The sequence below is a fragment of the Poromitra crassiceps genome (genome assembly GCF_964638095.1).
Source record: "Poromitra crassiceps genome assembly, chromosome: 2".
Lineage (NCBI taxonomy): Eukaryota > Metazoa > Chordata > Actinopteri > Beryciformes > Melamphaidae > Poromitra > Poromitra crassiceps.
In genome coordinates, this window is record NC_139624.1 from 96,964,314 (window position 1) to 96,976,206 (window position 11,893).

The 11,893-nt window shown below is 44.3% G+C and overlaps 1 protein-coding gene across 1 annotated transcript; it reads right to left on the reverse strand.

Moving 5' to 3' along the window:
- Positions 1-9,829: 9,829 nt before the first annotated feature.
- LOC310770922 (paraneoplastic antigen Ma1-like) lies at positions 9,830-10,807 on the reverse strand (the record flags this gene model as incomplete). The annotated part of the gene is made up of 1 exon (XM_083631864.1): positions 9,830-10,807. The coding sequence occupies one exon, from the start codon at positions 10,805-10,807 to the stop codon at positions 9,830-9,832; it is 978 nt and encodes a 325-aa protein (XP_083487990.1).
- Between the last annotated feature and the right edge of the window lie 1,086 nt (positions 10,808-11,893).

The window sequence follows — 11,893 nt, forward strand, 5'->3', positions numbered from 1 at the left end:
ACAGCTGTAAACAGTGTGGATGCTGTGAAGATAAAGACATGTGACAGCTGTAAGCAGTGTGGATGCTGTGAAGATAAAGACGTGACAGCTGTAAGCAGTGTGGATGATGTGAAGATAAAGACATGTGACAGCTGTAAACACTGTGGATGCTGTGAAGATAAAGACATGTGACAGCTGTAAGCAGTGTGGATGCTGTGAAGATAAAGACATGTGACAGCTGTAAACAGTGTGGATGCTGTGTGAAGATAAAGACATGTGACAGCTGTAAACAGTATGGATGCTGTGAAGATAAAGACATGTGACAGCTGTAAACAGTGTGGATGCTGTGTGAAGATAAAGACATGTGACAACTGTAAACAGTGTGGATGCTGTGTGAAGATAAAGACATGTGTCAGCTGTAAGCAGTGTGGATGCTGTGAAGATAACGACATGTGACAGCTGCAAGCAGTGTGGATGCTGTGAAGATAAAGACATGTGACAGCTGTAAGCAGTGTGGATGCTGTGAAGATAAAGACATGTGACAGCTGTAAGCAGTGTGGATGCTGTGAAGATAACGACATGTGACAGCTGCAAGCAGTGTGGATACTGTGTGAAGATAAAGACATGTGACAGCTGTAAGCAGTGTGGATGATGTGAAGATAAAGACATGTGACAGCTGTAAGCAGTGTGGATGATGTGAAGATAAAGACATGTGACAGCTGTAAGCAGTGTGTGGATGCTGTGAAGATAAAGACATGTGACAGCTGTAAACAGTGTGGATGATGTGAAGATAAAGACATGTGACAGCTGTACGCAGTGTGGATGATGTGAAGATAAAGACATGTGACAGCTGTAAGCAGTGTGGATGCTGTGAAGATAAAGACATGTGACAGCTGTAAGCAGTGTGGATGCTGTGAAGATAAAGACATGTGACAGCTGTAAGCAGTGTGGATGCTGTGAAGATAAAGACATGTGACAGCTGTAAACAGTGTGGATGATGTGAAGATAAAGACATGTGACAGCTGTAAGCAGTGTGGATGATGTGAAGATAAAGACATGTGACAGCTGTAAGCAATGTGGATGCTGTGTGAAGATAAAGACATGTGACAGCTGTAGGCAGTAGGGATGATGTGAAGATAAAGACATGTGACAGCTGTAAGCCGTGTGGATGCTGTGTGAAGATAAAGTCATGTGACAGCTGTAGGCAGTAGGGATGATGTGAAGATAAAGACATGTGACAGCTGTAAGCAGTGTGGATGCTGTGAAGATAAAGACATGTGACAGCTGTAGGCAGTAGGGATGATGTGAAGATAAAGACACGTGACAGCTGTAAGCAGTGTGGATGCTGTGAAGATAAAGACATGTGACAGCTGTAAGCAGTGTGGATGCTGTGAAGATAAAGACATGTGACAGCTGTAGGCAGTAGGGATGATGTGAAGATAAAGACACGTGACAGCTGTAAGCAGTGTGGATGCTGTGAAGATAAAGACATGTGACAGCTGTAAGCAGTGTGGATACTGTGTGAAGATAAAGACGTGACAGCTGTAAGCAGTGTGGATGATGTGAAGATAAAGACATGTGACAGCTGTAAGCAGTGTGGATGATGTGAAGATAAAGACATGTGACAGCTGTAAGCAGTGTGTGGATGCTGTGAAGATAAAGACATGTGACAGCTGTAAACAGTGTGTGGATGCTGTGAAGATAAAGACATGTGACAGCTGTAAGCAGTGTGGATACTGTGTGAAGATAAAGACGTGACAGCTGTAAGCAGTGTGGATGATGTGAAGATAAAGACATGTGACAGCTGTAAGCAGTGTGGATGATGTGAAGATAAAGACATGTGACAGCTGTAAGCAGTGTGTGGATGCTGTGAAGATAAAGACATGTGACAGCTGTAAACAGTGTGGACGATGTGAAGAAAAAATAGAGCAAAATAAAAAATACAAAAAAAAATGAACAAAAGGTTAAAAAAAAAAAAAAAAAAAAAAAAAAAAAAGGAAAGGAAAAATGCATATGGGTGTGTATATTGCTACCTCATATTAGTTTGCCATTCTATTAGTACTTGACGTGCTGATTATCTATTATTTATTCAGGAGTGCTCCTGCTGGTCCATTTTTGTTCTGTTTGGTTTTTTTGGGTCATGAATCCTAAAAGCTATCTGTTTGTTTTTTATTTCTTTATGTCTGTTGTTGTTTCTAGTGTCGCTCTATGTGTTTGTCTTGCTTGTAGGTGTTTCCCAGATATATTCTTTGTCATAGTTCCAGAAACTAATGAGCTTTAGCGACTTATCATATGAAGGAGACGATATGAAGCATTGTCTTGGTCTTAATAATGTAAATTGTTGCCAGTACACTCCTGAGGAATTAAACTGTCTAAATAACAAAAATAATTTTTCTTTCCTACACTTAAATATCAGAAGCCTCTCCAAACATTATGATGAACTTTCTACTCTACTTACAAATACAGCCTGTTCCTTCGATGTCATTGCATGTAGTGAAACTTGGCTATCAGATAAATCATATACTGATATCTTAAACCTTGATGGCTATAAGCTATATACCAAGAACAGATCTGACAGAACTGGAGGTGGTGTCTGTTTGTACCTGTCTTCTCGACACCATGTAAGTGTTTGTGACGACCTTGTCATAGGAGATAACTGCTCTGATTCTCTTTTTGTGGAGATAAATGTAAAAAATGGGAAAAGTATTGTGGTAGGAGTAATTTATCGTCCCCCAGACGCTGACCTTGAGTCCTTTAGGATCAAGCTAGAGGAAGTATTATTCTCTATTAATAATAAAAATAAAAACTGTGTTCTCCTCGGAGACTACAATGTTGATCTCTCTAAGGACGATTCAGCTAAAAATGATTTCCTTAACTCATTACACTCCTGCTCCTTCTTTCCCACCATAAATATGTTCACTAGAGTCACTAGCTCCACAAAGTCCATCATTGACAATATCGTCACAAACATCAGAAATTCTAAAATCGAGTCCGGTGTGGTGTTATCCGACATATCAGACCATTTTCCTGTGATACTATTTCTCGACCTGGCTGGCAGGCCACCACTCTTCCGCCGTAAAATAAAAACAAAAATAATTAACGAAGAGACTTTGCGGCGCCTGGGTGATGGCTTGCGGGCTAAAACATGGGATTGTGTTTACAGTTGTAACGACGCTGACACTGCATTTGATAGTCTGACAACTGGAATTACTGACTCTATTCGAAACACCATTCCTGAAAAGACTGTCACATGTAATCCAGCTGTCCAAAATCCATGGCTCACCAAGGGCATATTAAAATCAATAAATAAAAAAAATAAACTTTATAAACGCTACATTAAAAATCCTAATGATATAAATAAAGATATATACACTAATTATAAAAATAAACTTACACATATTATAAGAAAGAGTAAAAGTAATCATTATGTAGACCTCATTGAATCTTCACAGGGCGATTCAAAGAGGTTATGGAAAGTACTAAACCAAGTACTAAATAGGGGCCAAAAACACACTGTGCTCCCGGATACTGATAACACTGATAACGCAAACACGCACTCACACATTGCTAGCACTACCGTTGGCAGTGCCAGTCTGGCAGATCAGTTTAATGATTATTTTGTCTCCGTTGGTGAAAAATTGTCAAAAACTATTAGTAAACCACATGGTGCCTCTTTTACAAATTATCTATCAGGTAACTATACCAATTCTTTTTTCTTCCAACCAACTGACAGTATTGAAGTGTAGCCCTCCCACCAAACCTTGCTCATTTACATAAGATGGATTACTGAGAGCATGGGAGGAGCAATGGTGAGAGGTACCAGTAATATTCTCGTTATCTAGGTTCTCACTATAGTCACTAAGAGGCCTCAGGTAGCCACGAGAATACCCTATTGTACTGTAGCTATACGGTACACTGAACACAAAATCTCCCATGCAACACCAACAAAATTATAACCTGTTAAACTCACACAGCTGTTAGCTTATTCCCCAAAAAGAAATCAACAATACACAGACCACAGATACTCCCTTTAAAGTGAAACACAGTGTATTGTTTATTCACAAACACACTCTTATCCTGTTATCAACATATAATATAATAGCCTAGACTAAATACCCGGGTTTTACTAACGTCTGTGGTACCACTCGTTGGCGCGCTTGTTGGAGCTCAATGAAATCCAATCCAGAAGGAAAAGTCACTTACTCACAGTCTCGTCTGTAGTGATGCAACTACCTCCCAGAGAAACCACTCCAGCAAGATACACAGTCCTGAACCAGTAGTCCTCTCGCCCGGTTATTCTGCTCCCATGAGAAACCTCTCTCTCCTCACCCAAGGCCAGCGAAGATCCTCCCAGTAGGGCTGTGCAATTAATTGAATTGTAATTTCCGTTATAATTTGGCTTCCCACAATTATACAACCATTAGGCTATTTATCATATACTGTATATACATTTAGTTAGTCTATTTATTCATCTATCAATTTTCCTTGTACTTGCCCTTTAATGTTACCTCTTGTTCAATTCAAGTATATTTACATTCAGAAGAAATTCAGGAATAAAAGGACAAACTTTCCAAATTTAACAAATGCATGACATTGCCAATTGAATATTCCTACCTGCCAGACGTAGGCTGGCGCTGAAATCCAGGGGAGTTGAAACGAGGCCGCACCGCGGACACGGGACCAATTAACTAGGCTGAACAGCACTGCTCAATTTTCGGCTCCGTAGCCGTGCTGAGTCCGCTCCTTTCTCAGGAGAAACTATCAGGATACAGACAGCTCTACAGCTGTGACTGACTGACTGATTAGATAACTGACGTACTGACAAACGTTTTATCAGCAACTGACTATTTTGATGTCTCTGTCTGTCGCGCTGTTCACTTGACACCTCAAGCTTCTCCTGCCCGTCACAACTTTTTCTCTAGGCACTGATGCGTCTGACTGACTCCTGTCAATCACTCCCGCCCACAACATTAATGATTGGACAAAAAACACGCACTGACCAGGTAATAGGTTAAAACTTTGCGCATTGCGGTAAAATAAACATTCCTTACTGGTCGATAAGTTGGTATCATGTGTCCATCATTAATTACAGGCATGTTCTTCTTAACCCTTTAGGCTACCAGTTAACTGATCAGTAGGCCTACATACAAGCAGGTTTTAAGAAACAGAAAAGGAACCACTTAGTTTCTCTCATACATATGTCTCCATTTGACACCACACAATATGAAGTTGGACTAATTTAAATTATATTTTACAGGGGCACTACACTCTCCCCCCACCAAAACAGTCATGTCCTCATGACGAGGATGAAGAACATGTCTGAACAGAGTCTCCCACAGAATAAAGAAAAAAAATGAATAACATGTACATTTGTCAGTTTTCTTTTCTTTGCTCCCCCCACAAATACATACACACTAACTTATCCACTTACAAAGTGTGCTTATGTACCAAACAACAGGGATAAGGGGGATAGACTGGGAAACTGAGTCCTTCCGGACTATTACCGGGTCAACTGTGTGTGTCTTGACAACAACGGAAGACTGGGTTCCAGGTACGTCATAGGTCAGTCTCTCAGGGGCTTTTCTCTGTCGTTGAGGCCTTGTTGTCTTCTCTTGTCTATCTTGTGCATCCTCTTCTCTTCTATCCGGTGCATCCTCTTCTCGTGTTTCTTCTACAGGCTCTTCTTGTTCAAGAACTTCCTCCTGACGTGCCTCTTCCATGTGTGGCATACATTCGATTGCTGCATCCACCTCTGAGATCACTGCAGGCAGGTCAAGGTCCAGATCCAGACTGAATGGTTCGGCATGCTCCCTCATCTGATGTGGAGTATAGTAGTCATACCACATACCAGTCTCCTCCTCATCATCGGAATGAGATTCACCTCCCTCTTCCTTGTCAGGACATGTGGCATCAATAGGACCAGAGGAGTCTTCTTTCTTTCTTTTATGCCTTGGACTTCTCCTTTTACGCTTTGGCAGCTCTGGCAAACTCTCTGGTTCCAAGCGTACTTCCTGTCCCAACGGCAGCAGATGGTTTCTATGCAGCACTTTCACAGGCCCATCTCCACTTTCTGGTCTGAGTCTGAATACTGGCAGATCTGGCATCTGGCTCTCCACAATGTACTCAATTGACTTCCACCGGTCAGCTAGCTTGTGCTTTCCCTGCAGACCAAGATTCCTGATCAGCACACGATCACCTGGAGCCAGAGGAAAATAGCGAACCTTCTGATCGTACCGTTGTTTATTCCCATCATTCTTTTTCTTAGCCATCATTTCAGCCAACTGGTATGCAGCTTGAAGTTCACGCCTCATGTTCTTCACATATCTCACATAGGACTTTGTGGAAGAGCCATCACTTGAGACGCCAAAACACAAGTCTATGGGCATCCTAGCCTCACGTCCGAACATGAGAAAATAGGGCGAATAACCAGTAGACTCATTTTGCGTACAGTTGTATGCATGGACTAAGTGACTGATATGTTGGCTCCATTTGCTCTTCTTCACAGGATCAAGTGTCCCGAGCATGTCCAGCAGGGTCCTATTGAAGCGCTCAGGCTGGGGGTCACCTTGAGGGTGATAGGGAGTGGTCCTTGATTTCTTCACCCCTAACATGCTCAATAGCTCATGGATGAGACGACTCTCAAAGTCTCTCCCCTGGTCGGAATGCACTCTGTTTGGCAAACCATAGTGAACAAAGTACTTTTCCCACAGCACTTTTGCCACAGTAGTAGCTTTTTGGTCCCTTGTTGGAAAAGCTTGTGCGTACCTGGTGTAGTGGTCTGTAATGACTAGTACATTGCACACATTACTGGCATCAGGCTCAATGGACAAGAAATCCATGCAGATGAGATCCATGGGACCCTCACTGGTCAGATGAGACAAACAAGCAGCCCTCTTGGGTAGTGTCTTCCTCTGAATACATCGTGCACATGACTTGCAGTACTTCTCTATCTCTGTCTTCATGCGAGGCCAATAGAACCTTTCTCGCACTAGACCGTAGGTCTTATCAAAACCTAAATGGCCAGAGTCATCATGTAAAGACTTGAGCACAGTCTTCCTCAACTCCTGAGGCAGCAGCAGTTGGCGGCGAACTGGTTTGTTAGGTGGATGAGCAACTCTATAGAGGGTGGTGTCTTGAAGTTTTAGCTTATCCCACTCCTTAAGCAACAGAGGGATGTCACCATGCTTCTCTTTGACAGCTTTGTTCACATTGTTTTGACGCACAGCTTTCCATACTTCCCCAATACATGGGTCTTCTTGCTGAGACCGAGCAATCTCTGCTGAGCTTATCTTCGGCAGCTGTTGACTACTGACTGAGGATAAGTTGCAGTAGGCTTCTGGTACCGCATTCGGGGAAGTGCCAAACAGATCTATGGCCCGGTGTGGCCGTGAACGGTTCAGGTTGACAACATGAGCACTATAACACATGGCTTGGACATTTGTAGCGGGAACATTTGTCCAATCCCCGTTTTCTCTACTAGGATGAGGCCGACGAGACAATGCATCTGCATCGATATTCTGCTTGCCAGGTCTGTACTTTAGGCTGAAATCATATGTGGACAAGGCAGCCAGCCAACGATGACCTGCAGCATCTAACTTAGCCGAAGTGAGTACATAGGTCAACGGGTTATTGTCCGTACGTACTTCGAACTTCACGCCATAAAGGTAGTCATGCAATTTGTCAACAACTGACCACTTTAGCGCAAGGAATTCAAGCTTATGGGTCGGGTAGTTCTTTTCAGAAGGACAGAGACTTCTGCTGACAAATGCGACAGGACGTAGACCTTCACCTTGATCCTGATATAGGACACCACCTAAGCCTTCCCTACTGGCGTCGACATGCAGGACATAGGGCAGTTGCGGATCAGCAAATGCGATGACGGGGGCCTCTGTGAGACTCTTCTTCAGCAGTTCAAAGGCGTTCTCACATCTTTCATCCCACCTGGCACCAAACGGTTCTGACGGGTGATAGAGCTTGTGAGAGCCTTTGTCTCCTGCCTTTTTTCTGGGTCTGCCAACAGTAATGCAGCCTTGCAGCAGCTGGTTGAGGGGGTGACTCACTCTGGCATAATCCTTCACAAAACGCCGGTAGAACCCACAGAATCCAAGGAAGGATCTGAGAGATGTGATGTTCTCAGGGCGGGGCCAGGACTTCACAGCCTCTATCTTTGAGGGATCAGTTGCAACTCCATCTGCAGACACGATATGCCCAACATAGTTCACTGAGGTGCGGCAGAACTGGCATTTATCCAGAGATAACTTTAGCCCTTCCTCTCTGAGCCTATCCAGCACTTTCAGGAGGCGTTCCTCATGTTCTTCGAGGGTTCTGCCAAAAATTATCAGGTCATCTAGATAGACCAACACTTCCAGCAGATTCATGTCCCCGACTGTCCTCTCCATGATTCTTTGGAAAGTGGCTGGAGCACCACAGATTCCCTGAGGCATCCTCTCAAACTGGTAAAAACCAGCTGGGCAGATGAAAGCAGTTTTTTCTTTATCAGCCTCACTCATGGGGATCTGATAGTAGCCACTCCTGAGGTCAAGGACACTGAACCATTTGCTCCCATTCAAGCTTGCCAGCGCATCTTCTATGCGGGGCACTGTGTATTGATCAGGAACTGTTCGACGGTTCAGCGTCCTGTAATCCACACACATGCGGATAGTCCCATTTTTCTTACGCACCACCACTATGGGTGAAGCGTAGGGGCTCCTGGACTCTGAGATGATTCCTGCCTTTTTGAGGTCATCTAGATGCTTCCTCACATCTTCCACATCTGCTGGAGCTAGTCGTCTTGAACGCTCCCTAAAAGGTCGATCATCTGTTACTCGGATGGTGTGTTCTGTGCTCTTTGCACATCCAACATCGAATTCGCTGCATGAGAAAACTTCCTTTCGCTCCATCATCTTCTGAACCAACCGCTCCTTCCATTCTGTTGACACTGGGGAGTCAGCGAAATTGAAAACAGAGGGTGTCAGTTCATCTGGAGCTTTGCACAACTTCTCTGCAGGTGCAGATGCCAAGACATCAACGGGGAACATATGAGCAATGGGCATTCCACGCTTTAGAGTCACTTCACGAGTGGACACATTTCTCACAGTGACCGTGATTCGACGGCAGTGAGCAGCAGCAGTCTTCTTGAGTTCAGGCAGTACCAGCAGTTCTTCAGGAAACTCGCCCCCCTCCAAATGGTCTATGAGGACTGCTTGTGAGGAAAGATCCCCTGGAAACTTTGGGATGCCGGTGACAGTTGCAGCTCCCCCTGGGGGTAACGTCAGAGTCTTTGTTTTTGCAAGCCACACAGTGCCTCTTTTTGAGTGAGTACTGTCATCAGGAGTTTCCAGCAACTTTTGGTAGGCTCCTTTCATCACTGGGTGAATTTTCATGATGCTCAGAAAATTATTCCCTCCCTTTTCCTTGCAGACTTCCATCAGTCTCCGTACCACAGAGGTGTTGGTCCCCACCAGAAGGGAGTGTTCACTTTTTCTGGCCAGGTCTGGGCACACGAGCGCAAGTGTTTCCATGGTCTCTGTTACTCCAGCTACATCCCCTCCAAACTCAATCTTCAAGCACAGATAGCCATCATAGGGATATTGCTCAGTGCTAAGCCCCCATATTTCCAAATCCTCGATTGGCGTTAATGGCAGGTGCTTCAGATATTTGTCATAGAAGGAGCGGTAGAGAAGGGTAACTTGAGACCCGCCGTCAAGCAAGGCTTTAGCATAGATGCCCTCTATTTGTACTGAGACAACATAACTCGGACCCACTAAGCCTTCAGGCAGAACAGCCTTTGTTTCTTTCAGCATTTCGCACTTGGTGGAACGTGTATTTCCCGGGGCGGCAGACCGTTCCCTTACTGGGCCCCTGGGAAGTTTCCCTCCGGCCGTTTCAGTTTCAGGAGACGTTGGTTGACTCTTCTTAGATTCTCAGGATTCTGGCATTCACGCTGAAAATGCCCATCTTCCCCACACCTATAGCAAAACACACTGGCACGGTTCAGCATTTTTACTGGAACTCTCTCTTGGGGTTGTGGTCGTGAGTTCCTCCCGCCACCCTCTTGAGGACTTGACTGTGGAGGCTTTGCATCTGTTGTCGACATGGCTACTGTGGCAGAGCGCAGGCTAGCAATTTCACTCTTTAGCCCCTGTATCTCCTTTCTCAGCAGCTCTACTTCCCTGGTCTTGTCAGTGGGAGCGCTGAGGGCAGTGGGAGTCACGGCAGGTGTGACACAAGCGGAGGCAGCAGCAGTAGGAGATAATTCGACAGGCAACACCATGGCGGAAGTGACTCCCTTCTTGGCACCATGTCTGTCAAGGATCATGTCTTCCTCTTCTCTCACTTCATGGAGCAGGTCAGCAAAACTGGGGGGTGATCTGAGTTTATATGTCATCCTGATACGAAGGGCCACCAGATTGTTAGACGAAGCTCCTCTCACTACTTGCTCAATACGAACACGGTTCATGTCAGACAACTCAATTCCACCTTTACGGTACACAGAGTGCAACAATTTGTCCAGTCTTAGCAGATATGCTGAAAGCTTTTCCACTTCAAACTGGACTGTATTGCGAAACCTAACCATAAGGTCAGAGGCACTCTCAGTTGTCCCGAATGCATTCTCAATTGCGTTGAGGTAGTCATCTGCAGTCGCACTGGGGTTAGTGACTCGTAAGAACCTGATAATATCTGCAGCCGGTCCTTTAAGACTCTCTGCTACTCTCTGTTTCTTCACAGTGTCAGAACATTGCCACTCCTCAAGCATGTTGGTGGTCTGTTCAGCCCACGCATCGTATTCTTCTTCTCCATTTGGAGTAGGCTTCACGCCGGAGAACATGCGTAGCTTGCGATAGCTCTGTATCTCAGCAGGGCCAACTTGACACTTCTCAACCAAGGAGGATATTGCATTCACCAATGTGGTGTTCAAATCAGATGGAGTAGGCGCAGGGGTAGCGGAAGTAAATAGGCCTTTAACCTCATCGAAGGTCTTCCCTTCATTCATCAGAAATGCCATCAGCTTTGACTGAAAGTCTCCTCCCGCTGTGGAGGCTGGAATTGGCTGTGTGTCCACAAAATGTACTGGCCAGGGACCGAACCCATCTTGAGGCCCCACTTCCTCTGGTACTTTGATTTGGGTCAAATAAATGCTGGTGTCAAATAAAAGGAACTGGCTTTTACGTGTTGCATCGAAACAACGACCCATTATTTTAGTACGACCAAATACTTTGGCAGCATCCACCATACTGTAAACTTGTACATCTGATGCCTCAACTGGCACCTCACTGAGTACAAAAGCATGTTTCACATCAACTGTTTTCTCTTCACACCAGGACAGTATCTGTGCGGCCTCCATTTTGCATGAAATTTTCAACACTTAACCATAAACACAAGAAAATATCACAATAAAAAAAATATATAGTAGATCAGAGTTCTATGGTTATTCTCACAGCGTGGCGTTTTTTTTTCTTTACAGGGAATTCAATTACTTCAAGCTTTCAATTATACAAATGTGCTCACAAAACAGTAAACGAATCCCGGACGAGCCCCCACATGTAGCCCTCCCACCAAACCTTGCTCATTTACATAAGATGGATTACTGAGAGCATGGGAGGAGCAATGGTGAGAGGTACCAGTAATATTCTCGTTATCTAGGTTCTCACTATAGTCACTAAGAGGCCTCAGGTAGCCACGAGAATACCCTATTGTACTGTAGCTATACGGTACACTGAACACAAAATCTCCCATGCAACACCAACAAAATTATAACCTGTTAAACTCACACAGCTGTTAGCTTATTCCCCAAAAAGAAATCAACAATACACAGACCACAGATACTCCCTTTAAAGTGAAACACAGTGTATTGTTTATTCACAAACACACTCTTATCCTGTTATCAACATATAATATAATAGCCTAGACTAAA